We start from the raw sequence: 27825 nt of genomic DNA, 5'->3' as shown, positions 1-27825 counted from the left end.
TGCAGGAAGATTCGACAAACTGCTGCTACATATATAGACAGGCACATCTTCTTAAGTGAGGTCTGCTACAGGATAAATAGCACTGGCCGAGGCAGTGCTTTGAGATCATGTTATCTGCTCAGCAAATCTCATCATAAACACTACGCTCATAGCAGAACAGAAAGCACTCTTCTCATTTTTATAGCAGCTCTGATTCAAAACAACTTTACTGTTTGACTTAAATGGCCAAATTTCTGTGCGGCTTCTAGATGGAATGCTACACTCACCTCCTCCAGAAAAACTGTCGGAATTTGTGCTTTTTAATGGGAAGGGGAAAATAGGGAAAGGTGGTAAGCGAAAGTGACAGCCTCAGACCTAGCCATCTTTCCACGACCACACGTTAAAGGGGAAGAAGCGTGAATTTTTGAAGGACAAGTTGAAATGAGAAAGCAGGAGACAACTGGCTCATAAACATACTGTGGACAGAGAGGAGCTATCTGGCTCAGTCGGAGCCTCTCCACCGCCTTGTTGGCTTCTTGTTCCCCTCTCTGCTCAGGCACTGAGGTACAGAGTGGTTTCACAGTCTCAGCACATTCCCACTGCTTGAGCAGTCCCAGCTGACTGTATGCTGTGCATCTCACAGTACATGCTGCCTCAAGTCCCCTCTTCTTCCCTGTTTATTCTTAGTTTTGTTCTATTCTAGCGGTTTATACTATACTGTTTGAGAAGATGGGACCTCCACAAGGAATATTCAAACCACACAAATTCTACTTTTCAGCAAAAGAACTTAAAACTTCTAGGCGTGTCGTTTACCTCATTGCCCACTGCAACCATTCCTAAAATTATCATTTTTCAGAAAAAAAAAAAAAGCTGAGAAAAAATCCGTAGCACTGCAGATGACAGCCATGGCAATTCATTTGTCTATTAATGTTCCTCAGCATCCTATTTCTTCTCCAGCCTTTGATGGCTTCAAGTGCCTTTTTTTACAAATGCAAAGGGACCACACTGAACAATAAATATAATTTAAAACAAAAACAATCTTTACATTCCTGTTACTTGGCCAATCAGCACTTTTTGTGTGACTGCTTCAACCACGTGGTTTTATACTGTGTTATGGAACACTGCCGCATTATAGCTATACATTAAGTTACATCTAAGTTGAATTAGTTATGTCCTGCTCGACTTGGTGTCCCTCTAAACCAAGGCCTCCAGTCTAGCCCCCCAGATTTTGGTAGAACAGTTACTTGTTATTTCTACACTCAGATCTTCAGTTGCACTAGCCAACTTTGCCACCCTACTAGATCCTTCACTTTACAGCCTTCACTGTCTCATTAAGGAAGGGATTCTTTTTTTTTTTTATTCCCAGCAGAAATTACTGACCGTCAGCCAAGTTATCCCCTTAACCAGGCACTGCAGAAATATTCCCTTCTTCTTCCTCTACTCTGCTGCAATGGGATTAAAAACGTAAGAGTCATCCTACATCAGATCAGAGCTCTATAAAGCCGACCTAGCATCTGTCTTAAGATAATGTCCAACAGTTCACACACACGTGAAATCAAATCAGAGGAAGCATGCAGTGGCTGCCTTCCCTGAAGAGTCTCTCAGCATTGGAAGGACTCCCCTTCCTCCCAAGAACTGATCCAGTTGCTTTCTGAACCTACACAAACTTTCACCATTTACAACCCTTGCAGCAACTGTGCAGCACTGAGTATGTGGTGCGTGAAGAATTACCCTCTATTGTTTGTTCGGAGAGTTTCTGTACTCACTTCCTTATGCTCTGACATTTTATGCTTTGAACTGCTGCTTCAACCCAGTAAACTGAGAGGCATTTTCAAAAAAAAATATAAAGCAGTATAAAATGCATGTGCTGATTACGAGAGTACCCATGTGCAACCGCAGCAGAGGGGTAGGGAGACCAGCTGAGGGCACCACTGTCTTGAAGTATCTCCAGGCCTGCTAGAGCCCACTGTCAGGGCTCTCAGGCATCCACACCTCCAACCTGGAGCAGCACCCAACATCTTCAGCCCCTCTTGACACCCGGCAAAATTTTAGATCAGACCTCCCCAAGTCCCTCAAGCCAATACAGTCAATGCATCTGTTTCCCCTTCAGATTACTGACCAGTCTCTTGCAGATATTAAAGAGACATCCAAAAGTTTGGCTGAGTGGCAAAAGTACACTTTTTTTGCCCCATAAATAAGCAAAGTAAATGTTTTGTCACTCGAAGTTTAACAGACTGTATCAAGGAAAAGTTTGTAAGCCATATAACAGGACCTAGGGAAAAATACCATGAGTTTTTGGCATGCAAACATTTTCATAGATGGAATGAAGACATGATATAGTGCACGTCTGGGAGCAAGTACTCTCTATAGCACACATTCATCGTTTAAAAACTATGCTACTCCAATTAGGAAAGTTTTTCCTTGGCTAATTAAAAAAACAACCAAGCAGCCAAATAAACAAAACACATTTTTCACTGGAGGAGGGGTTTCAAAGGAGACAAATGTTAATAGACCAAAAGTAATTACGAAATTTCAGTGAACCAACTAAATAAAGGATATTGGACTGCAGACAAAAAAAGGAATAGTGATGAAAAAGATAGGAAACAATCCTGTCATAACATTCTTCTGTTGAGCAGTATTTTTTTTTTATTTTTTTTATTTGTAATAGAAAACAGAAGCAGGTAACAGTAACTGAAAGCTAAGAGCAGAACAAAAAGATCGCATATGTGCTAAATGCTACAAGTAACATCAAGCTGCAAGTACGACAGCTGGATGGTCCCACTCGTGGGCAAAGTACCTTGTTGCTCCAGGGAACCAAGTTACAGCAGGCGCTAATGCAAGACTGAGAGATGCAGTCTAACAGACTAGACTGTTGAGTGAGACAAAAAGAAACAGAGATAATGAGTGATAAAAAGGGAAAGAGAGAAGAATGAGGAAAAAAAAACCACACGCACACAAAAGACAAATATACTTAAAATACACAATGTATACATTTCAGAATATTAGGGAACTTGAGTTAAAGTAACATCTCAATACATCCTTGGCACTAGGAAAACAGACCAGTATGAAGGACAGGAATACTTCCCAGCTAGTGTCACCAACAGTGGCATGTAAGAGACGACAAAGGAAGACACTAGTTGCTGTACTGAGATGTAAAATCCAGATAAACCAATTTAATTGCCAACAAACTCAATTAGGATCAGCAGAAATACACTGATGTGGGGCTTGGTCTATGCTCCATCAATACCACTTACAGGAATCAACCTAAGAGTAAAAGGGTAGTTCCAAGGACTTTGTTTTATATATACTAACACTCAGAGAATTCAGATTTTCGTGTTTTCTACTTATGTTGGCTTGGTTTTGGGTCGGGTTGCTTATCCCTAGTGGTTTTGCTTCGCAACAGCAAATGTTCTGCTTCTCTTAAACATTTTCTAAGAATCACAGCAAACCATGTGTTTTGTAGTATGAATATTACCCTCTGGTGATAAACACCCACCTCCACAAAACAAGAGACTGTTTGTAGATCTAGGTCTTCTCTGTGTGATCTAAACCATGGTTTCAAATTATGTCTCCAGTGAAGACAGACAAGTGCAATATCTGGCTATGATAAACTTAAAAAATAATAATAATAATAATAATAAAAAAGTAGATAAAAGGGAAAGACAGTTTCCTTTGTGGAACTACCACGCAGTAAAACATAGTTTTTCTGCAAGTTGGCAAATACGTCAACTTAGAAGTAAATTTACAAACAGTAAATAGCTATTCTTTATTCTGCTATTCTCAAATTTCAGCTTGCAAGTGCTGCATGCACAGAATTTAAATGTTGGCTTTCTTGCTTTGAACAGACAACAAAGCCACAAAGCTTTCATCGAGCGGTAAGGAGTTCACATTTTGAATCATGGGATTTTTGTGACCTCAGCTCCACATTGTTACTGAAGAACTCTTCTGACGCCTGAAAGATGACTGTCTCAAGGCATAAGATTTATTAGAATCACTTGGCATTTTACCAGTGGAATTATAATTCAGCTTCAGAGATCTGTTAAATGCTCATTTATTTAAAAAAAAGTAAAATTTTACTCCCTTACATAATGTAAAGCCAATTAAAAAAAGATACTAGTCAAAGAACACCACAAAACACAGAGTTTTACAACAAAAAGGCAGTATCATGCTGCAGTTTACAAGGATCAGCATCTTCCTAAGCTGCAAATAAAAGTGACAGGGTTAAGGTTAAGGTTTTGAGATAAACAGCAACATCCAAGAATGTCAGTTTGGCCACCCTCTTTCTCTAGTGCTCTGAATCCTACTTTCAGCTAAAAATATTTCAGGGAAACTATTCTAATTTGAAATGGAAGTGCTAACCTTTCCTTGAAGCACAACTTGTTATACTAAAAAGTTTTCAGAATAAACAGAAATTGTTAGTAACATGTTTCATTAACACACCGTGAAATCCTTAGCCACATAAGGATGACAGTTCTTAGTCTCGAAGAGGCCTCACCCATGCTAATATGTTCTCATGTGAATGGTTAAAAATACTGTATTTACATTATTTTTAATGTTTTACATGTTTTACATGTGCAGCTGGGCCACATGCTGCACAGCACCGGCTAAGGCAAGTTGGTTACATATGTATGCAGAGAGATATATATGCAGTACCTTAACAGCCACAAACAGTTAATACTTTTTCACCAGTGAAAATCGTAATTCCACTGGTTTCAGTAAGGTTTTGCAAATTGTTATTATAATACCTCCCACAGTACTAGCATGCTTTACATTCTGTTTGCTGCTAGTAAACACCGCAAAGAGCTCAAGAGGATGCAACAATACTCCCTGCCAATACACAGATATAAAGCAATCAAAACCTGGATGAGAGAATGTACATATTCCACAACAATTTTTGTTATGTGCTTAAAAAGCATGGAGGATAGAACTGAAAACACTGTACCCTTTAAACTGAGTTCTCAGGATCTCCACACTTTACACACAGACAGAATTATTTGGTCCATACTACACAAAAGCACCTATGGCTTAGTAACAGCTCAAAAATATTATACTCTGCTACAATTAAGGATATCCTCCCACTCTTCAAGCAACATTTTGTGGCAAAGTATTCTAGAATATCTATCTTGAAAATGCCAAGAGCTTGAGCATTTCAGCTCCAGCATTGGACATCCAGGCTCCAGAACATCTTTCTGTCTACCCCAGTACTACGATCTTAGCCCACAGCACCAAAGTTAGCCATAGCTTTTCTTTTGGACCTCATAGGCACAACAGAATAAGGTAAGGACAGGGGAGCAAAACTTCCTTTCCTCTTTAGAACATGAACACAACTTAAAAGTTTTGTAATTGAAATATAAAATATATAAAGATATAAACTGATGTATACAAGACACTTCTGCAACCTTCTTAGGATTTTTGCTCAGCTGTCCCTTCTTCCTCTCTTTATTTGTTTATTTTCTAAACTAAGTAAGCTAAGTATACAGGGAGTTGAGAAGTGGGCATATGAACATGAAGCAAACTGAAACAGAGAAGGTAAACCCAGCTTATTGGGCCCTCCTTCATTCTTCTGGATGCCTTTACACAAGCAGTTGTTATCCAACAGGACAAAGCCTACCTGATGAAACTGCCTGTCTGTATTAGAAAAGCAATTCAAAGTGTGCATGTGCAGTTATTTCAGATTGAGTACACTGTCGGATGGTTAACAGTGCTCCCTGGTACTTGAATATAAACACATATTAGTTGCAAAACAGTTACCCTTACTGGGCTCTCCCCCCAGAACATTACCAAACTCATTCTGCCTCTCTCATATTTATCATGCCATATGATGACTTTACATAAATGCATGAGTAGAACTGGAATTTTAAGAGACTAGGGAAGTTAGAGGACCTAACACTACTGCAATTCAAAGGAACAAGCATCTTTACGACATTCTAGAAATCCCACCTTATTTGAATAATATTGCAGGCAATTAAACTGCAGCAGACATATTCTTTCCATTACTTTGCCCACCACCATTACCTTTTGTTCAATTTCTTCATAATCATCCTGGTAATTTCCACAGATTGCACTGGAGGATGAGGAGAAGGTGGGGCCCTGAGAGTAATACTGAGAGCTCCGGTAGCCATCCCTCCGCAGCTTGTCACACTCTGCCAAAAGACAGGGAAAGATGAAATCACTGTATTACCAGAGCCACCCCTGTTTACACTTTGTGTACAATGCACTTACATACGTACATTTTACTGACAGTATTTACCATGCATTAGCATTGCCTGTCCCAAGTAATGAAACAAAAGTTGCATTTCTCATTTTTTTATATATATTTTCACCTCTCTATATGTATTATGTATGTACGCCCACACATAGCGTGTATACACGTGGCTTTTATTTAAATCAAGAGATGGGAAGAGCTTTGGAAAGAAGAGAGAAATTGATTTATTTGTTGGTTTTTTTAAGTGAGATCTGGCTCGGTGTCTTGACAGATGGCAGCATCTTGCAGGATGGGAGACGGAAGCAAGCGTGTAACACCAGGGTCTCGTTTGCCAGGCCGGTAGACACCCATTATGCGCTTTGCACTTGAAATGATGATGTTGCTCGCTACTCAAGCACCATCTGCTAAATAACTTTGGCACTGACCACTTGTCTTGTCCTCGTGCCTGCAGAATAGACCATTTATTGTGATTTTGGAGAGGAACGTGAAGTACAGGGATCTCAAAATCTCATGTCACTGCAGAGCTCGCTGAAGTTGATAAGCAAAGAGTATTCAAAGTTCAGAAAGAATTCAGAACAAACGTGCATGCCTGCTCAACACGGCCAAAATACCAGTCAGCACCTCATCCCCCCACCAAGTTTTCCATAACCATCCTCCCGTCTCCTAATTGATATTCAGTGCGACTGTGCTAAAGAACAACAGACGCCAGAGCATAAGGAAAAAATAAATGTTCAAGATGCGGCAACCAAACTCATCAGCCCAGTCAAACTGTTAATTTTACATTTCCAGAGACAGATATCTGAATCTGTTGAAAGATGAGGAAAGCAAAAAGAAAAATAAGTATTTGTTATATTTCTATCTAAGGAACTGAAATTTCTGCACAATATATAGGCATAACACAAAGTGCTTTTGTCATCACTTGCTGGAGAAAGATTTTCTGTGACTGTATCATCTGTCTCCCTACCTTGATCTTTTTAATACCTCTTAAAATGGAAAATATGCAATGTTTATTTTGAGGGAAACATTTTAGAGTCTTCTGCTTGCCAAATGATTAACTGGAGTTATGACTTGCACCTTCAGCATATCTTTTCTCTGTTATATCCATATGCTTCTGAGACCGAGGTCTGTAGGACTCCACAGTGGTGGTTTAACTGACCTCGAGCAACCACAGCTCTGTGATGATTTAATCGAGGTGGATTTCCCTGCATGTGCACATGCACAGGAGTGCAAGTATGCGATTTGATAATTAGCCATTTCCATCGGAGCCAGACATATGTCCTGGCCTATCGCATGCTTCAGCATGGGGTCAAAAAGGGCTGTATGGCATGAACCTGTCACTTGTCCTTCAGTTCAAGGACCACAGGTGGTGGTGGTGGGTTCTGAGATCCCGATCAATTACTACAGCTGGGCAGCAGAGGGTCAGTAACCCCGCTTACCTGTCTGGCATGTGTGAGCGTGTTGACAGCGCATGCATCTGGCAAACAGCTGCCGTGCTTCAGAGGGGGGTGAGAAAAGGCTGCCAGCAACCGCAGTAAAACAAATTCTTCCACCCCCTCAAACCTGGCATTGGATCAGCAAGAACCAGCTCTTAATGCTCACAAATGTGAGCACCCTGACAGGCCGGTTTGTTGGTTTGAGCTGCAAAGGAGCAGTGGTAAGTGGCCTGGGGCAGGACGAAATGTTCGTGCCATTTCTTGACTTGCATCAACTTTCGTTTGACTTGCATCAACTTGCAGCAGGGGCTAATGCACTGAGCTGTCAACTTCGGCACCACAAGTTTTGCCTTCAGATCAGTCACTCATCACCACAAACCAACACGAAGGAAACCTAAGAGGTACATGGGAGTGAACTTATTTTTCCTCTCACTGCTGGGATGAGGCCTCGGGTCCTTACTGACCACTTCTGCGACTCTCCAACACCAGGCATCACTGGATGGATGCCCCAAGAGCCACAGGCTTTTATGGAGCATGCTCTGGTATTAGCTGCTTAACCTTATTTATTCTCTTAACCAAGGCGATGAAGATGATGAATAGTGTACTTCATGAAGCCCAAAGAGCTTCCTGAACTCCTGAAGAAGGCAACACTGAATGTCTCAAGACCACAGCAAGTTCAATGAGTGAATTGACAATAAAACAGTTAATCGAGCTCACAACCTTTGTTAGTCCACAACACAAGATGCAAGTAACATCAGAAGCTATTGTAGGGATGTGGCTGCAGAAGCCAAGAGAATTGCTGCAAATTGCTGAAACACACCAACAGAAAGGTGACTTGTCCCAAAGGACATCTTTTTTATTTATTCAGTGTCACAGTGCATTTCACAGCACAGCAAGAAACACATGCTCTAGACAGCACCTGAGGCCACCTCATCAGAAGTTTCAGGCAGGTATCTTTTACTTCATGTTCCAACAGCCCAGAAGCACAACATGAGGTGAATTAATCAGTGCCCCTAACTGAAGCTACTGTCACTGCCACACCAAGGGTAGTAGCTTCTATATGAAAATTGTGCTAGCTGGGGAGCACACACACCAACTGACCACTCTCATAAGGTGCACACGGTCATCTGCAAGCAATCAGCTTTCTATTTTTCAGCTAAAGGTTTGGTGTATATAAATAAATAAATGTGTATATATATATATATAAACCTGAAAGAAGTACTCCAAAAAAAGTTCCAGACATGGATCCTTTTTCCCAGAGCAATACCTTGTCCTCATCCCGCAGCTCCATTATGCAAACAGAGAGGAGCACTAGACACTGAGTTAGTGAAAAAGTTCCTACAAATAAGCATGCTATTTCAGAGATGTCTGAACAGGTAACAAAAGAAGAGAGTCAGTTCTGGTTATTAATAATCTTTGGTTTTAAGAATGTGACAGTATATTAGTGCTAGCTGAGCCAGGGATATGCACAGTCTTGTATCCCATGGCAGGGCTGCCATCACTCACATTATCCAATACACAGAAATGTGTACAGGCTTTCCATAATTTCTGCCTAAAAATTGCCAGGGCAAAACACGGGAGACTGCATCAGGCAGGACGCAAACAGTGATTCCTGAGGATACGTCTGCCTGAGATCAACTCATCAGCACATGCACAGCAAGCTCAAAATATGCCCCGTGTGCTGCATTATTGTGCATGGATCTGAACTGTGCAATAATACTGTTGTGCCCCAGATGAACCGGTTTTGTTACACAAACAGCGGCCATTCGCCCAGGAGGACTAGGAAAGGCCTCTGCCTTGGCAACTGCAATGGGTGGCTACAATGGGTGGTGCCATGGCATAAAGGCTGAACTACGTCCCTGTTTTTCCCCCTTTATTAGCTTCTGGGGCTAAGTGCAGAGAGGTGCTGTGCACAGACTTCTGCTGCCTTTCAAGTGTTTTTCTGATTAGGTAGAGTCTTAAGTTAGGTCTTGCGCTTTTCCTTCTATACCAGTGATATATTAAATGTCAAAACTTCTGTATTATAAGCATTGCTTTAAAATGACTGCAGTCATATTATGTTATAATATAATTTATCCCCACTTATGTGACTAAATTAAACCTTTCCTAGAGAAGAAAATTTTGCCTGAGGTTGAGTTTTGCCGTTCACAGGGTGGTTTTAGTTAGGCATGAAGAAAGCGTGTGGGAAATGTGGTTTAAAACCTTTTAAAGACTCCCTCATCACTGTCACAGTTGTTAGAGCATGGTAGATAGGATATTCAGGGGATGCATGACAGGAGAAAATGTGTTAAAGCTGTCAGTGCCCATACCATTACATCTGAGTTGCTGCCATGTAATCAACCCCTCATATGTCTGCTCGGCCTTTCATTACTGCAGAGTTCACTAAATCCCGGTATAAGACACCAGCACGCTAGGGATGCTTCTCACCAACAATACGTGAGCTAATTGCAGTTCTCTCTCCAAAAAGGGCAATTTACAGGCAATATAGCTGAGTGCAATCCTGTGCAAGAATTTTGAACCATGAACACGGGATTCAGTGCTGTTGTGCAGCTTAGCGAGCTTTATTAATTCTTATGTTTTACTATTTTTGGCAATACTTCTGTAGGGCAAGGTCTGAAGGTCAGACTCCAGCTGAATAACTCAAACTCTCCACGTAAACCCTTGTGGCCTCTGTGGCATGCAGTCAAGCCAAGGGCACAAAATACCACCAAGGCCTCTCAATCCTGAAGATCTCTTCAATTTACACTAGGAACTCACATTTAATTCCGTTTGACCCTGAGCTGATAACACACAGTAGCAAGTCTCGCATACGTGAGCTATTTACTGCTTTTCAAACAATTTGAAACCATATTCTTACACGAGAATTTGAGTCACAAATCACCTGAGTGAACAGAAGGCACAGCTCAGACACCTCACCCATTCGTTTGACACGGTATTACTGTGGAAAACCGGGATTAACGAATACCTTGTCTGCTCAGTCAGACACACACAGCATATTGCTCCATGATGCAAGAAAGACTGGGTTTTTTGGGAGAGGACTGGAGGTACTGGGCCTTTTCTTCTCCTTTGGTAACATTTCATACTTGCAGAAATTTTCCACGAAAACTAGTCACAGTATCTTGGAAATTTACACAAAGCAAAACTCACTGCCCTGCTAGCAACAGAACTGGTCAGAGGGAGACAGCTTCTGAAAACAACCCTAATATATCTGTAAAGTTATTTCTTTTTATTGTAACTGTTCAAAGCTGAGTGTCATTTTTTCAGACGCTTCTTCAGAAAACTGCTCTTCTGGCAGCAGGGTGAAAGGCCTGGGCCCTCTCTGCGTGGCGCAGCCCCAGCCATAGCGCAGGGCCACAGCTTCCTGCCACCACAGCCGGGCCCAGTCCCTGATGCCTCAGGCCTGAACTTGTAGCTGTCACTTACTAAATTAGTCCTAATGAGATTACGCGTGTAAATACGGCTCACGTGACTGTTGCAGGATCAGACCATAAGCTCTGTAGGTGTCTACATCCACACGAACACACATGCTGTCACAATTAAAGAGTTTAACGAAAATAAATCCACCTGTCTGCGTTTCTAAGTATTTATTAGCAACCACTGTTGTCTTGAACATTAAACTAACGTGATATTCACAATGTACATATATGGCATCGAAGTTATTCAGACATCTAAATAGCTCTGACTTGCTTGAAGCAAGTAGCTACGTAGGTAGTCATTGGTTGGGTTGAGTGATGAAGGCCTGAAAGCAAGGACAGAACAGCCCAGAAACACCTGAGCTTGCCTCATGCCCAAGGAAGAGGGCCTGGGAACCGGTTGTTAAAAATCGAAGAGAAAACACTGGATGGATCGGGGCAGTTTCATGGAGGAGGAGATGCACCACACACCCAGCCGCGGAAAGGGGAAGGCGGCGGTGTGGAGGGTGAAAGGGGAGCAGGCAGCATGTGCACCGTTCTGGGCTGTCCCACTGTAAGCAAGGGCGGGCAAGCGACACGCTGACAGCTGCGTCTGCATGCTTGAAAAATTATCTCCACTACATTCAGGGTGACTTCTTGGCAGAGCCCTTCATGTTGTAACTTGTGTTTTACAGTGGGTGGGTTTTTTGTTTTTTTTGTAGAGAGAGGCTACTATCTGCAAGAGTCAGCTAAACTGTCACCTACAGAAACAAATCTGCTGACTAGCGTATTAAAATACATTTATCTATTCACTGCACGTATCACTGGAAAACTACTCCCTCAGGTCAGATTTTTTTTTTCCTTTTTTGCTTTAGGCATTGCAGCCATTCCCTTCTTCTGTAAATACACAGAAACCTCCTTCTTCTAAGTCAACTACAAACACTGTCTTATAAACACAGACAGACTACAGTACAGCATACGTTTGTCTTACATAAGTACACTTTTCCAAGAGAGTGAAAATTGTCTTGTGAAAGCAAACTTTTAAAAAACAACACATTACTTTATATATCACACTGCTCTTTAATAAACACATTAATGTCATATATCACTGCTTTCTGATTTAGAAGAACTTTTTGTGTTAAGGTTGATAAATGACCGCATGTAAGTTTAATTTACTTCAGGCACATTTTGAATTTGTTTTTCCAGTTGAGGTGAGACAACTAAGACCTCACGGGTTTGTGAGGGTCAGGACCGGGTGTCAGAAGACCTGACTTCCAGACATGGAAATTCTGCTGTCCAAGCAAATCTCCTCAGGTTAGATCCAGGCAAGAGCTGTACATCCGTAGACAGACATGACACCATCTAAATTTCACAGATGGACCTCCTAAATGCTGAGTCGTAGGGGGTATATACCCTCTGCCTGCAGCACATGGGCACATTCAGGCACCCTGGGATAAAGCCAGCTAAAGGAAGAACCCGAGCTGCTTTAATTCGTGTCCTTTCCACACAAGTAACAACCAGCGCCTGGTACAACACCGCAGACATCTCTCTCACTAGGAGCAGAAGAACGTAACAGGGATTTCAACATCTCCACTTCTGAGAACTGTGTGCTTGTTATCCAATGGTTGCTTAAAGTAAAATGCCTGAAAGGATTTTTCAGTAGATAGGATTTAAAATTATTTAAGGGTGAGATGAGCACCAGCCGAATATCCAGCTTACTGGTGGCAAGCTCTATTAGGCAAAAAGGCTGCTGCCTTAAATGTAATGGGCACAGCTACCTTTTGTGGGGGACTGGTCACACCAGTGTTATACTGGAACATACTCTACCAAACTGGGTCCCCTTTAGAGGGCGTAGCTGCCTCCCTGCCTACTTTCTAAACTGCAGGACAGGGACAAGGATTCTGGACTGCCCGTGAAGCACAGTTAATGGGAAATTCCAGGAGATAACTTTTCAAGATAAAGAGCTTGCTGAGAATGATCTGTCCTGGAACTGTAATTAAAATGAGACACCCTAGTTCAAAGGTCTTTTCTGGTTAGTAAAGCTAGCTAAAGTCCCTGGCTTTCACTCTTTACGTGTCCCTCATTTACAAACCAGGAATAAGAATGCACAACTCTCTTTGCGTGGATGAAACAGGTTGTATAAATGCAGAGCTGTACAAAAGCAATCTGGTTTTCAACAAAGATCTCGTGCTAAATATGACTTTAAAAAAACAGCTCAGTTTAATTCCAATGCAGCATCTATTTTTGTCCGTAAATCTAAATGAGGCAGACAGCTTGCCTCTACTACTTTATATTCCTCCCAAAAATTCATTCAGCTTGGATCAAATCCCATTTCTCTTAAATGTATAAATCCCCATATCATCTGCAGAACTTGAGTATCACAGGGAGTGCTTCTATATCAAAGCTTTAAAATATGCTGTAAAGCCACAGCAACGATGCACTTGTGTAACAACTGAGCTGTGACCAATTCTAACTGTAAAGCAAGTTCATGAACTTCAGCTGTGATATATCCAGTGTGCTGGTTTGTTCAGACTCCCGTTTTAATGGGTCAGGAATTTCAACAGATATATACTACCATGCCAGATCAGCTGAAAAAATTTCTGCTTAACAGTTCTATCTAGATGCTTTGGCTAATACCAGCATTTGCCAGTCCAGCTGCCTTCCCTATTATTCACATCTCTTTCCCCAAAATGTAATTTGATAGTGCTATTTCTAGATTTGTATTTTTACAGAATCACAGAATGGCTGAGGATGGCAGGGACCTACGCAGGCCATCTGGTCCAACCCTCTACTCAAGCAGGGACAGCCAGAGTGGGTTGCCCAGGAGCACACCCACGTGGCTTTTGAAGATCTCCAAGGAGCGAGACTCTACCACCTCTCTGTGCAATCTGTGCCAGTGCTCTGTCACTTGCACAGTACAGAAGTACTGCCTGATGTTTATATGGGACCTCCTGTGCTCCCGTTTGTGCTCATGGCCTCTTGTCCTGGCACTGGGCGACACTGAAAAGAGCCTGGCTCCATATATATACAAGTACATATACAAAAGCATAAAACAACCCTAGAGACAATCAACACTGGTACCCAACAGACTTCTTTCACACACAAGTATTGTATGAAGCTGCAGGCTTTAAACCTATTGCCTAAAGTTAATTATTTATTACAAGGCCTTCTTATTTGTTGAGTAAAAAGAAAGTCTACCAAGTCTACCAGACTTTTCCAAGACTCAAACACTGTTAAGTGTGTTCCCTCTTGCACAAGTGCCCAAGCCCAGCTTCACAGGTAGATTTAATGACAGATCTATGCTAAGTTCCCAGAAACAAAGATGTTTTGGGCTGCACAGGATAAAGATAACCCTAATGGAGCCTTCTCCTGCAATGGAGAAGTCTGCTGAATGGATACTTCAAATAAATCTAACTGAAAGCGATCAAATGTACTTATGTTAGGTCTATCCTCTCCAATGCACAAGTGCCCTGTTTTACACTGGGAGGGGTGTCCTGACATGACAGCAGGCCACCCAGTCAGGCTAGGAAGCCCACCCCTCCAGACCAGTCTCCCCAGGCTGCTTCAGGGCTCAGCTGTGTAAATGCACAAGGATGGTGCATGAAGTGCAACATTTAAGTAAAGGAGGCATGCAGTTTGATTTTTTTTTTTTTCCCAAGAGTCCAGATCAGGTGCAAGCCTTCAGTAAGGATCCAAATTAAAAGGACCTCTGAAATATGAAAATACTTCTAGAGTTTTAAGTAAATACAAACATTCTGATCATTTCTTTATTTCTTTTTCTGAAGCTTTTCAAAGACAAATAAATGTAATCCCACCCATAGCTCCCCAGGTGGTTGGTATGACTTAGCCATACAGAAAACCTATCTAAAGGCACCAAAATGCAACAGCCATTACAGATTATATTTGTTAACAAGCTGTCATTGGGGAGTGCTCAAAATAGTTATCACCGTTTGTCTTGAGTTAATTTAAATTTCTGCATGAGTGTTACACCACTACATTTACTGGTGACAAGATGTCTTAAGTTTAACAGTTTCGATTTGCTTCCTTTTGCATGTTTGATGCTGGCATTAAAAAACATTCTCTACACTTTTTCTCTGGCATTTTTATGGATATTTGTTGTTTCTTAAGACTACTGAACAGAGATGATGTAAAAAGACAAAGGGAATTTCTGATGTTTTTTCTCCTAGGACACTTAATGTTCAGCTTAAAGCGACCTAAAATGCAGCAAACAAGCATTTATAACAACCCAATCTAAGAGAAGAAGGAGATAAAAACACAAACTGGAAATCAACTGAAAGTCTGTTATTCCTTGTGATGGAAGTTGCTTACCTACCACTGAAACAATTATACCAAACAGTAACACTTCAGATTTTTTCTCTCCACTGAAGGCACAGATTTGAAACAGGGTGAGGTTCAATAATCTTTCAATCAAATCTTCCTACTGACTCTGACTTCCATCAGAAAATACTAAGAAAACACGTTAATCTGGTTTAAGAAAATATTATCATTAGTGTTTTGAAACAAATTTTAGACTTCTTAACCCTTTTACTAGAAATGGTTTCACTTCATCATGTATGTATGACACCATGCAATCAATCTATGTATAACAACCCTGTATGTTTTTATACACTCAACACTGCACTACATAACTAAACCTAAAAATAGGGAATCTAAATCCTCCCAAGTAACTCATTTTTTTTCAGCACAAGAGCAGCATTCAAATACATGAACTGTAGACTCCCAATCAAATTCTGCTTAGTTTTCATTTGAATATTCCTTTAAAAAAAAAAAAAACTTCCCCCCTTAAATTCCCTGTTAGAAAGGGTGGCTAGAGTATGGAGCCTCGCCAAAACCACCAACAGACGTACTGTGAATTAATTCAGAAACAGTAAAAAAAAAAAAAAAAAAAAAAAAAAGACAGGGTACTTGGACAGAACCACTGGCACTAACTGCTGAAACTAAAATAATTAGGAATAAGTTGATTTCTCTTTTTTTTTTTTTAATTTTATTTTACAGCTCCAAGGCCTTTCCAGAAAATATGGTCTACCCCTAGCCTTTAATGGTCTTTTATTTCATTAAGGTTTCCATTTGCTACGGAACTCACATCTTAATATCCCTCTGAACCTGAACTAGACCAGTGGTTCCCCACTACTCTGCAGCTCTTTAATGAAACATAAGATTATTTTAAGTCCATAATCTTCTAAGCAGGATTACTGACTAGTAGGGCTGACCCTAATATTGCTCATCTGAGCAGTGATCTGGCAGATGCCCTCAGAAGACAAAGGGTAAACACGTACCTGTCTGGAGGGTCTTGCAGCAAGACATAATAGAGGCTTTATGAGTAACTACTTAAATCCGGTTTTATTTGACAATGCTAACCAGATGTCTCCTAGAAAACAAATCAAGTGTTCCAATCACTGCTGCTTAAATACATTCCTTGAATTTGGCCAACAAAGCTAAACAGAAGCCACTCTCAGCCAAATCCAGCTCTTCTGAAGATGAGATAATAAATGAATCATCACAGACATTGGAACAACAAGCCCTATACTATATAAGTAGTTTGAATCAATACAATTACGCCGGGGGGGGGGGGGGGGGGAAGGCACAAAATACAGACACTTGTGCAAGAATCCTCTACAGCTACAGTTTGAAAAAAATAGTATGAAAGCATATCCAACTGTTCACACTCTTTACAGGTGTAAATTTCTCAGTACAGACCTGCCGTCTTAACCCACTGGAAATGACTGCCAGCCCAGGCAATAAACAGCGGTGTGCACCAAAACATTATCCCCTACCTGCAACTTGAACTGAGCAGAAAGAGCTTCACAAGACCCTTGAGGAACAGGCCATCAGCTGAGAGTCTGATCTGTTTTCAGGACCCTACAGTGCCAATTGCTGGAACTGGAAGATTCCTTGTCCCCTTGGAAGTCAGGCCACATATGCCCACTGCCTCCTATTACTCCAGCTGAGTTATAACCACATTTCATGGAGAGCACAGGATGGTTCAAAAAATATGCAGAGCAAAGCGAGTTCAGGTGAGCAACTGGTCTACACTTCAGTCCACGATACTTTAAGTACTACAAAGCTTCAGAGCAACAAGACAGATCTGTCAGTGCACACTGACAGGGGCTGGTTGATGGTGCCACCATCCTGACTCTGGTGAAACACCCACTTAACCTTTGGCCTCACAGGCCAAAGAAGCTGTAGGATACACTGCAGTAAGTGTACACAGCGGACTCTCAATGCCAGTGCAACCACTCTGTAGACATCGGCAACACAAGAGTAAAAAAGTCAAGCAGTCCTTCAGCCTTGGAAGCTGAAGGCACGCAGTGCAAAGAGGTAGTTTTGGGGTCCAGACACCATGCAGAGCCTTAGCTCTTTCTCACCACCCATCTTCTTCACCCCCATTTCCCCCTAGAAGGAAAGAGTGGCACAGAGCCGCACAAAACTCCTCGAGGGCCAATATCGTGTTGTTCCCACCTGAACAGTTATATCCTGGGAACAGAAGGTGACCGTGGAAGCATGAGCAAGAGCCCACTTCAAGCAGGCTCTCAGGAAAGGCCTGTTAGAGCAGCTTGGCCCTGAGGGCAGGGGAACAGGTGCCTTGGATGGCCCACGCTTGACATCCAACGTGTCGCCCCATCTGCTCCGCTGGGCGATCCAAGGTGCTGGCTGCTTCCCCAGAGAAAGGGAGAGCCTGTTTTATCCGCTGGAAACAAAACATTTAAAATAATGGGAGCTACCACCACCAGCAAAGAACTGCATCATTTAGTAAACTGCATTTTAAATCATATTGCAATGGTACCATGCCAATGAAGTGCAGCTCAATTAGCTCTTCTGCTCTAGCAGCTCAGCCGCTGAGACTTTAAAGTGACATTAAAGACGTTCATTTAAAAATAGTTTCTAGTAGTCATGCAGCCTGAGTTCAACATTTCCAAGCCACTGATTTTAGTCAGAAACAACTTTACATTTTAATAGAAAGTCTAATAAAGCCACCCCGATTCGTGAGAATAGAAACAAATAACGTGCATCACAAACTTCCCAACTTCCAGGTGCTTCATTTTCTAATTCAGATTACTAGAAAATATTGTGGGGTTTTTTTGTTTGTTTTGTTTATAAAAAAAAACTTAAGATGGCAACCAAGCACCTGCATGCCTAAATAATAAATAGCTTTACCTCAGTTGTGAAGAAATTTGAATGCAAGATCTCACCATTTATACTTGAAAGTAGTTTTGTAAAGAAAGAGCTCAGCATGGTCCCTTGATTTTGAAAGAGTGAAAAAGTCTAGTTCATAGGTATAAAAATCCAACAGAATCCCTCCATGTAACATCTATGATCACAAGCTGCATGCAGTTTCACAGTGCAATAAGCAGAGGACATTTCAATATAGAGAAATATATATATTATAAAGTAATAAATTGCACAAAAAATAAAGAAAAATCTCTTCCTCCTCCTCCAAATGCAACACTGCTTCTGCTAAAGGTTTGAAGAGTACACTGAGATCACAGAGCAGAGAGCACTTGGTTGTGTGTTTTTTTTTTCCTCGAAAATTAGGTTGTTTGTTTTTAGCTACACCCATGCTGGCAAAATTTGCTGATTTCTTAAAATTGTACCAGCACAAATAGGTTTGACCTTCCGTTATTTTAAAAGCTACTCAGGATTTTATCTGGTTAGTATTAGGTGGGTGAAACTAGATGAATAAGAACACCTTGACAGAAAGGAATATCTTGCCTGAATTATTTTGAAAAAAAAAATTATACATTAAATATCTTTAGAGGTGGTTTAAATTAATGTTATGCTCTACAAGTGAATTACTATTGGTAACACAAGTTTTATACTTAACTTCTCTCATTCACTGGGGCAGCAATGAACGCAGTAACAAAATAATAGCCTGCAATCAACTTGCTATGGACCATTACTTTTCCTTCCAGCCTTCTGTGCTATAATCACATAGCACTAGGCAATTTACTTCCTATCCATTAAGCAGCTTTGAAAAAAATTGTCTTTTCTGAAACAGCAGGTGGAAAAATAGTTCAGTAGTAGTCACAACTACACAACAATTTCTACAACGCCCCTATGCTAAATGAAACTCAACTCTGGGCAGAGAACTTTTACCTAATCCTCCAAATGTGCTCAGAAGCACTGGTGTCCTCCTGATTTCACAGTGCTTGTTGAAGAGTAAAGCTGATAAAACTTCAGGCAATGCCTCCCTTACTGCTCGGAGCCCCTGCAGGCAGTAATGAAATTACTGAAAATGGTGTTAAATTCATGCTGTAGCTACCGAGGACAGCTACAGGCCACAGTGAGGAACTGCTTGTAAGGAAGAAACATGGCCAGGGAAAGAGCTTGAGGTAAAAAGTAATTAAATAAATAAGAGCAGAGTTTTGCTGACTATGCCAGCAGCTGGAGGTCTGCTGAAGTCATCATAGTAGTTTTGTCTCTCTCTCTCGATTACTTTCCTGAAAGCATGAAATTTCATTAACGAGGAGTCCCACATCATGCGTATATGCAAGTTTTATTTACCACAAATGTCTAATTGGTAAATTGTCGTAGTACTGAATAGTTTGTTGTTGTTGTTTTTTATAAAGAGAAGCAGCTCTAGAGAAAAGTCCCAGCAGAAAGAAATAACTTTAGGTGTGTAAGCTGGGGGAAGCAGCATATGATAATCAGTTTCACACAAATAGATTAGATATAAATTTATTGAAATAGAAGATGCAGTGGTTATTTTTCCAATAAAACACAAGAAAATCAGAAGAGCATTTTAGCCTGTGGATTTTTCTTTGATAATGGAACCAAGCAGAGAATAGAAAAATATAAGAACAAGTAGTTAAGGCTTACAAAACGCTAAATATAGACAGTATTATTTTAATCTAAAACAGGCAAATATCTTTTTTTTTTTTTTTTTGAAAGAACTGGTAAGTGTGCCTGTAAGGGAACAGTAAACATTTCAAGGCTAAAGCACTGCACAAATGTGTTAATCCAATATAAGTACAGAGGAACACATAGGCTATCATCTGAGCCATGTGTGAGCTAATAACCCTGGCTGTCAAGACTACCCTATTAAATGATAATGAAAGGCACCTAGTAAGAGATGGTGAAAATCAATTAACTGGAGAAACAGCAAGAGAAATAAAACATGACAGCCAAACACTTCTCCACTCAAGACATATAAAATGAAGTTTTCTGCATGTTTAAAAAGCAGAAATGCAGTATTAAACAAACAAAAATACATCACTCTTTTAAATCAAGTTAACTCTGTGAGGTATCAAGGGCCTGTGGTTCCTGTGAAACAAAAAAGGGACTCAAAATAAGCTGGGCCTTTGCAGGTTAACCCCCTTTGCAAAATAACCAATGTAAAGAAAACCCTGCTAACGATTTCCAGAACACGGACAATATGCTGTAATTTCAAGCTCTCCTTTTGGCCCAGCAACAGCTGTTTCACAGTCCTCTCTGCTTGGTGCCTGCCCACTGCACTAACACAACTCAGTGCATGTCACTCTGGAGTGTAGGGGTACACCCTGACTAATAAGGGCAGAAACTGGTCCTCAGAAAAACTCTGCACCCTTCTGCAAGAAAGCAGTTATACTACTGAAAGAGTCCTTGTGAGTGCTCTGTTCACCATTTCTTTTCTTTTCACTCAACACCTTTTCCGACTTTTCACAAAGAGCCACATTCCCAGAAATGAGACTGTACAGCAACAAAGAAAGTCGCTGAATGACATACCTCTGATTTGGTTCTCAAACTAATACATAAATGGAATAATTCAGGACTTACTGAAATGGAAGGCACCGTTTTTGAAGCACTCCAAAGACTAAACAGGAATGGCCAAAACCCACCAGGTTTTCTATTTTTCTACTCTAGAGTGCTCTACCAGGTAACAGACTTCCTTGTTTCTTGATAGCAAAAGTATTTTCCCTTTGTCTCTGGTGGTAAACCCTGCTCAGTGCTCCTGGTGTGCTGTAGCCAAACCAAACAAGTTTCTTCTGAAGCCTACAACTTGGATTGCAAAGACTGTTGCAAAAACCACCATCGCTTTAGGATACACTAGCGCCTGTAGCAGCATCTTACCTCTCAGTACTGACTTGAGGTTCAGCTTGGCTTGTCGGTGCAGGTCCTCCACGCAAGGTGGTCTTGAGGAAGGCAGGAACACATTTTCCTGCTGGTGCCACGGAGCAGTGTAATGGACAGTCCATCTGCTCTCTTCGTCTAAGTTGGAAACAGCTGCAGAGAGAGACAAAAAGAAGGAAACTAAATGCTGCTGTAGGTAGCTGTAGCATGTAACCCCATATGTAAGTTTGCCATGCATCCTCTTGAAACCAAAAAGATTGCTTTCATAGAATCACAGAATTGTTTTTTACTACAAATAGATTGTTTTTCACCATAGGCTTAGGTCCACTATAGTCTACAGTCCAAATGCTCTCTAGAACCTTGCTTCCATGGCAGTTTAAAAGCCCTCCTCTCATTTCTAATCGAAATGCATTCTCCTGTGGTGCGTAGGAAACACCTTTCTCTCCTCCTGCATTTATATTTGCTGATGCATTTATTGTGAACTTGCAACTGTTTGCCCCCTCTAGCTCCCAGTCTCGGCAGATGAAATCAGTTTTCCTGTCCCCTGATCCTGCCGGGAGCTTCCCCTTGCTCAAGGGTGACCCTGAGAATGTGACAGTCGTCATGAGAGATTACGACAGGTTCATTTGTACTGTGAAATAACCTTCTCTGACCTCACACACATACAAACCAGGAACCAAAATTCAGCTGAAGCCAACAAATCAGCTACTTTACATTTCCATGAGTGGAAAGCAGGTTTGGACAGCAGTAACTCACTGGGGAAATACTACTTGGAGCAGGAGAGCACTAAAGAGGGGTTGCATTGGCCACATCTTCCCTGCCAGTATACACATGAAAGTAACATGCTGACGCTGCTCAAGTTCAAAGTTCCCTACAGACAGTCAGTAATGAATCAGCCAAAGTGCATAAGTCTAAGATTTGTTTATCATTTATGCTTCCCGAGAGACAGCCATTACCTTTCGTTTAAAGTTTATCATCAATAAAAACTTTTACAGTTGAATGGCCGTACCCCTCCGCCCCGCAATAAACAGGAAAAGGGCAGTTGGGGGTCATATTTTATGATCCCCCAGGCAGCGTTTGGCTTGCGGCCAGCAAGCTGCATATCCTTGCTCAGCTCTCCAAAGCAGGAAAAAAAAAAAAGAAAGAAAAAAAAAAGAGAGAGAAGAAAAAGCCACTACAGCTGTGCTGCCTCCCAGGCACCTGCTCTGCCGGCTTGGCCCCAACGTGCTGCCCTTGCTACCAACTCTGCATCTCCCCTTGTTTCCACACCGCAGGTGGATGTGTGCGGCTCACGGCCCGCAGCATCCTTGCTGAAGTTTGTGCCGTGCCTCTGGGGTAGCAGAGGAGGTGCGTCAGGAAGCAACGCCAAGGCAACAGCCTCCTGTCACCTGAAAAAGGGCTTCTCCTCTAACACCACAGCCCATCCGCCAGGATCGGTTCAGATGGAAATAATCTGTACTCACATCAAAGAACATAAAGTTGTGAAGCTTAAGGCATACCTATGACACAGTGCTCAATGCCTGTGTTGTCTTAAAAGGACTTGAGGGTGGTGGGAGGTTCTCAGATAAACTTCCTCACTTGTTTTCAGGGACCTCAGAGAAGCTTTCTGAAGAACGCCCATCGCTCTCCTCACCTTCAGGACGCCTTGGTCCCGCACCCCGTCCCCTCGCACTGGCTGCAGTAAGGGACAGATGCAGCCGGTCTGTGCCTGCTCTCGCTAACCAGAGGCAAACCTGCCCCATCGCAACCTGGAGCTGGCAGGTGGATGCCACCGCGCCCGCAGAAGGGCAGAGGAGGTGGCAGTGGCACAGCGGCCCGTGGCAGCCGTCCCAGGCCATTTTCCCACATCCTCAACGGAGCGGCACCAGCGGCCGTAGGGCAGCGCGAAAGCCTGAGCTGCGCTCCCCTGCCGGGCTCCTTCCCCGAAGGACAGCAAGCATGCACGGCTACTTACTCTTTCTCTTGAAAAGTTTCACGAGAGATGTAAGCTTTTTGTTGATGAAAACCACCATTTTCAAGGCGTTCGGCTGTGATCCTGGAGTTTAAATCCCATAAAAAGTCGGAGGTGCGGAAAGGTGACCGCTTCTCAGCCTGGTCCCGCTCAGCCCCTGTGCTCCAAGTTTCTCTCCTCCAGCCTTCTCCCTTTTACTCCCCTTCAGCTACAACTTTACACCTCCCTACTGGTGCACAAAACCACTGACAAGCCCTTCGCCCCAATTTCTCCCCCTCGGATGCAATCCAGCGGGCTGATGACCGCCAGCTTCAACACACAAAATGTGAGGGGAGAAAAAAAAAAAAAAAAAGAAAATTAAAAAAAATAATTAACCCCCAACCCCTAATGCCATTCACACTGGCTCGGGCCCACAGCTCCCTGGCTGACGGCGCAGTGCTTCTGCCCAACCCTGCCACCCCACCCCAGCAAGGGCCAAGCCCAGCGCTCTGCTTGCCACAGCCCCAGCGGGGCGGGGAGGGGAAGGGAAGGGAGAAAAAGGGAGGGGAAAGGAGACGAGGGGAAGGGCAGCCGCTCCCCTCCGCCCCTCGGCCCCGCAGTGTCTCCCCCTCCAGACACGCTGCTCCCCCCCCCCGGCCCCAGGCAATCGCAGTGACTGCGGCAGCCCGGTCATTTCACATATTGGATTTCATTCAGCAGCACTCCCAATTTATTCTTATTAGCGTCAACCCGGACCAGATACATGGAAAACAAAATCAAGTTATTTCTGCCTAATGGAGAACCTGTTATTCGTCAAATGAAGCTCGAGCACAGAGATATGAAACAGCCCAACTTTTTGCCGTGCATGTTATATCCCCACGCCCTAAAAAATAAATATCAAGGTCCACGGCTGTCCTTCCTAGGAAGGAACTGCAATTTTGCAGCAGTTAAAGGGAAAATGCTAAGCAGCGAGTCAATGTGCTCAGCAGGGCATGCCCTTCACACTGTTAAGACTCAAGAAGCAAGCCCTGCCTCACAAAGCAAGCTTAGGAAACTGCCTCGGGTTAACAATGCGAAGGATTTTTCCTCAGGAAAGAGAAAAATGCCAGCAGCGGGGGTCTCGGCCTGACCCCAAAGCTGCAGCAGGATCTGGCCTCTGCAGCGTAAAAAGCAAACGCTCCACAGGAACTTTGCTCCAAGCTTCACCACAATGCCGAGACTCAGTGCCAGGCAGAAAAGAGCGTAAGCAAAGTGCCCCCATCAGTGTCTGAACACAGTGCTACTGGTGTTTTATCAGTATTTTCCAGTTCCACAGAACTGGCAATCACAACGTGGGTTTGACACCAAAAGCGCCAGGACTTTCCAGCAGCTGCTTGTCCGAGAGGCCTTCTGATGGGCTCACCTGTGCCAAAGGCACAGAGGACCCCCACGCCATGGCAGCGTGGTGGGGAAGGCTCCTCTGCTTCTGCACTGATCCCCATCAAGCACCTCACACAAAAAATATCCCTGGCATCAAAACTCTGGCAACAAGGTGACTGCTCATTCATGTATCACCCTGTTTTCACACAGCAAAGACTTCAAATTGTCACTTTCTGACTTGTAGGCCTCATCCTAAGGATAGCGGGTACTGCTGTTCAGGAGGAACGTGCTTTGGGCAGTGCAGCAGAAATTATAAACAAACTTTCAGGTGACAGCTTAAATCTCATCTTCTACATACAAACTCCAAGCCAGGAACTTAAGGTGCCATCGTTATGTGCTATAAACTGGGCTACCCAAGTTGTTAGCTGCTGTAGGCCTTGAGAGTCACCTGATTTAAGGACTTTTGTGATATTTAACATGACACATCTGACAATGCTATTTAGTATTTTAAAAAGTCACACACACAAAAGTATCCCCCTTAGCACTTTACCATTACACATTCATCATTAAAACCCTGTTAGATGCGCACTTGGTGGACACACTCTGGGGGTGAGCCCAGCATGACTCCAGCAGCGCTGCCATCCAATAGCACACACAGAAGGTGGTCACTTGGTTTTTAGTGTGGTGTTGATCTTTTTTAGGATGTAGGAAGTGCTTTTGCAAGCGGGAAGAGGAACTGCTGTGCATTTGCACAGGAGAAGGTGATGCTTTCAAGCTTGGCCAGGGACACAGATTGATCCTGAGGCCTCTCTGGCGTCTCACGGTGGCTCACGAGCTGCAGGCAGCAGGTGTCATCTACATTTCAGGGTCAGGTCCTGTACCTGGTGTTCTGCCATCTTCCTGGCTACTTTGGACAGCTTGGGAAACTCCTCCCTTTTTCAAACTCCTCCCTTTTCCACCGTGGGCTGCAATGTGTCCCAAGTCCAGGGTTGCTCTTTGTTACTGGATCCTCCCCCAGCCCGAAGCATTTCTCCTTCCTGAAAACAAGCGCTTGATGGCTGTCGTCAAGCCCTGATCTCCAGTATGTAGGCACAGTTATTCAAAACCAGTAACAAACAATCCATAAATGATGGCTGCCTTTCACCCTCCCTTCACCTTCCCTGTGGTCATGCTGATAAGGTGGCCAGGCATCAAAAATCAGTGCCATGAGGGGATGCCTCAAGGAAAATGCATCTGCATTGCTCAGAGTTTGCAGCAGGTCAGCAATAACCCCAAACTCATCTTCACTGGAGACAAAGCCAGTGGCTTCCATGAAATTCAGCATGTTGTCTCAACCCGGTTTTTATAGAACACTTTGCAAGGCACAAAAACTGTCAGCACAACTGGCTCTGGTGGTAGCTCTCCTAGGGCTGAAAGCGTGAGCGAAGTGGGCTTCTCTGAAGGTTGTCTTTTCCACATTGAGAAGAAAAAGATGGGACAGTCTGAGAAAATTCATGTTGTAGTCACTACCCAAACAGACAAAGGCCTTTAGCCTCCAACTTTGCCAATCCAGCAGTCAACGCCCACACCCCCCAAAACACCATCACTACCAAACTAAAACTACCTTGGTAGAAAAACTTCTGAAAGTGTTCGAGTTGGCTAAGAGCTGCGCACGCAGCAGGTGTGTGCATGCTGCAGTATCGGTTCTTTACGAGCCTGGCTGGTAGTAGGCTGGGGAGGCCGTGCTCCGTGGCACACTTGTGAGTTCACCTTGGAGGAGTTAATATTAACCCGCTGCCTCAGCTCCCACATCCTCGGAAACAGGGATGACGCTGACTTGCCACCTCACACAGATACTGCCACAAGCAATAAAGTAAATGAGTAAATGAAATGAATAAAAGGATAAAATTAATAAAGAAATTTTTCCACTAATTTTCATGCAGGAGGGATGAGCCCAACACACATACCAACTTCATGGAATGAACGGTGCATTAAACCACTAACAGATGTATCACCGCCTTGAAAACTAAACTTTAAGCGGTAAGCCCTAGCGATTTTATTTAGACAATGGAAAAATCCTCCGTTAAGCCAGCTGCATAGCATTGCTGCTGTTTTAAGAGAGGGGAAAAAAAAGGGAAAATGTGTAACTGAACCAGGAACTGCATGGCAAGAGCTCTTCCAGTGAGCCTTGATGCAATAACCAAAAGGGAAAGTTAAAACGTTGGAAAGCAGATGTAATCAACACAATGAAATCAATGTGTTTGCTTTTTACCGATCTCAGTCACTCGCTTGAAATAAAATTTCAAAATCAAAATCAGCTCACGTGAGGCTGCAGAGGAAGAAGCCTTTGGCAAGGCCATTGTTTTTTTAAGGCCATGCTGCCTTAAAAACCATACCTGTACTTCTACTTGGGACTTTTGTCATTAGGAAAACTAATACAAATCACCTGCGACAAGAAACACCGAATGTAGCTGTGTTCAGGCTTTATTCCTGCTCTGGCCACCTTCACCCATGCCTCTGAGCACTTGCTGGTGTTTAAATGGATTCAAACCCACCCCTGCGGACCACAGGAATTAATAATTTATGATTGCAAGTTTTTTTCCCCCCCCCCTCCTTTCAGAGCCAATCACTCCTGGCCATCTCCTGGCATTTTTCAGGAGAACAAAAGTGCTCCCCCCACAAAGGCCATCGGTCCCAAGCGGCGAGGCACTCAGCTGCCCTCCTCTCTCCAAGCGAGGCCATTCACAATGGCTTCTTTCAAGGCACCCTCGGCCTGGGTGAAGCACGATACTTCCCCAGCTACTAGGAAATCGCAATTCATTAGACCTGCGATCAAGATGAAGAGGAGAATGCACGGGGGAGAGGGAACAAAGGACGAGAAGTATTTTATCCCAAAGCCACCACAAAAGAAAAGGGAGACCCCCGGCCCAGTGAACTCATGGGGAAGCACCAAGCCTGTCTCCACACAGGCAATTACCGGGCAGGCATTGCCTTAAAGAAGAGTCCCTTCATTTATTCATCCCACGAGGGATTACAGCTCCAGGCTCTGGCCAGGGGGCTGCCTGGCGGGGGAAGAGAGGGGAAGATGAGACGGAAACGCAGAAGCAGCACAACCTAAGCCAGAGAGGACAGAAAAGCAGCAGGCGGATTGATCTGATGATCCTATTTAGGTCACAGCACAATCAAGCTAATTCATTCCTTTTGCAATTCAAAACATCTTGCCACAGATCCTCTATCATGCAAACACATCACCAGAGAGAATAGGGAGAATTTCGAGCTGCACACAGACAACGCAGCAGCTTTGCTCAGGTAGAGCATCTCCTGACACACTGTACATGCAGACAGAACAGATAACGTTTAGTGAATGTGCAGTTTTGTTGAATGTCTTTGTTTTACATTGCAAGACACAAGCCTTTGGCCATTCCTGAACTAAGGCGAATTCAGCTCCCAGACGAATCCTTTGCTCTCTCCATAGGATGA

General features: G+C 43.0%; 1 protein-coding gene across 14 annotated transcripts in view; it reads right to left on the bottom strand.

Moving 5' to 3' along the window:
* NHSL1 (NHS like 1) overlaps positions 1-27825 on the bottom strand; it is a 167310-nt gene that overhangs the window by 27519 nt on the left and 111966 nt on the right. For 12 of the 14 annotated variants that reach the window (XM_080586238.1, XM_080586244.1, XM_080586245.1 and 9 more), the window contains 2 exons: positions 21078-21230; positions 5995-6122 (listed from right to left, as the gene is read on the bottom strand). In XM_080586238.1, the coding sequence (XP_080442364.1) occupies positions 5995-6122; positions 21078-21230 (281 nt within the window). Of the gene's footprint in view, positions 1-5994; positions 6123-21077; positions 21231-23031; positions 24390-24409; positions 26077-27825 lie in introns of those variants that run through there. The other 2 variants (XM_080586249.1, XM_080586251.1) reach the window with 2 other exon arrangements.

This window comes from Anser brachyrhynchus, assembly GCF_964034855.1.
Source record: "Anser brachyrhynchus genome assembly, chromosome: 3".
In the NCBI taxonomy this organism is placed as follows: Eukaryota; Metazoa; Chordata; class Aves; order Anseriformes; family Anatidae; genus Anser; species Anser brachyrhynchus.
Note: the sequence above shows the minus strand (reverse complement) of the source record. Positions and strands in the feature narration are given on the sequence as shown.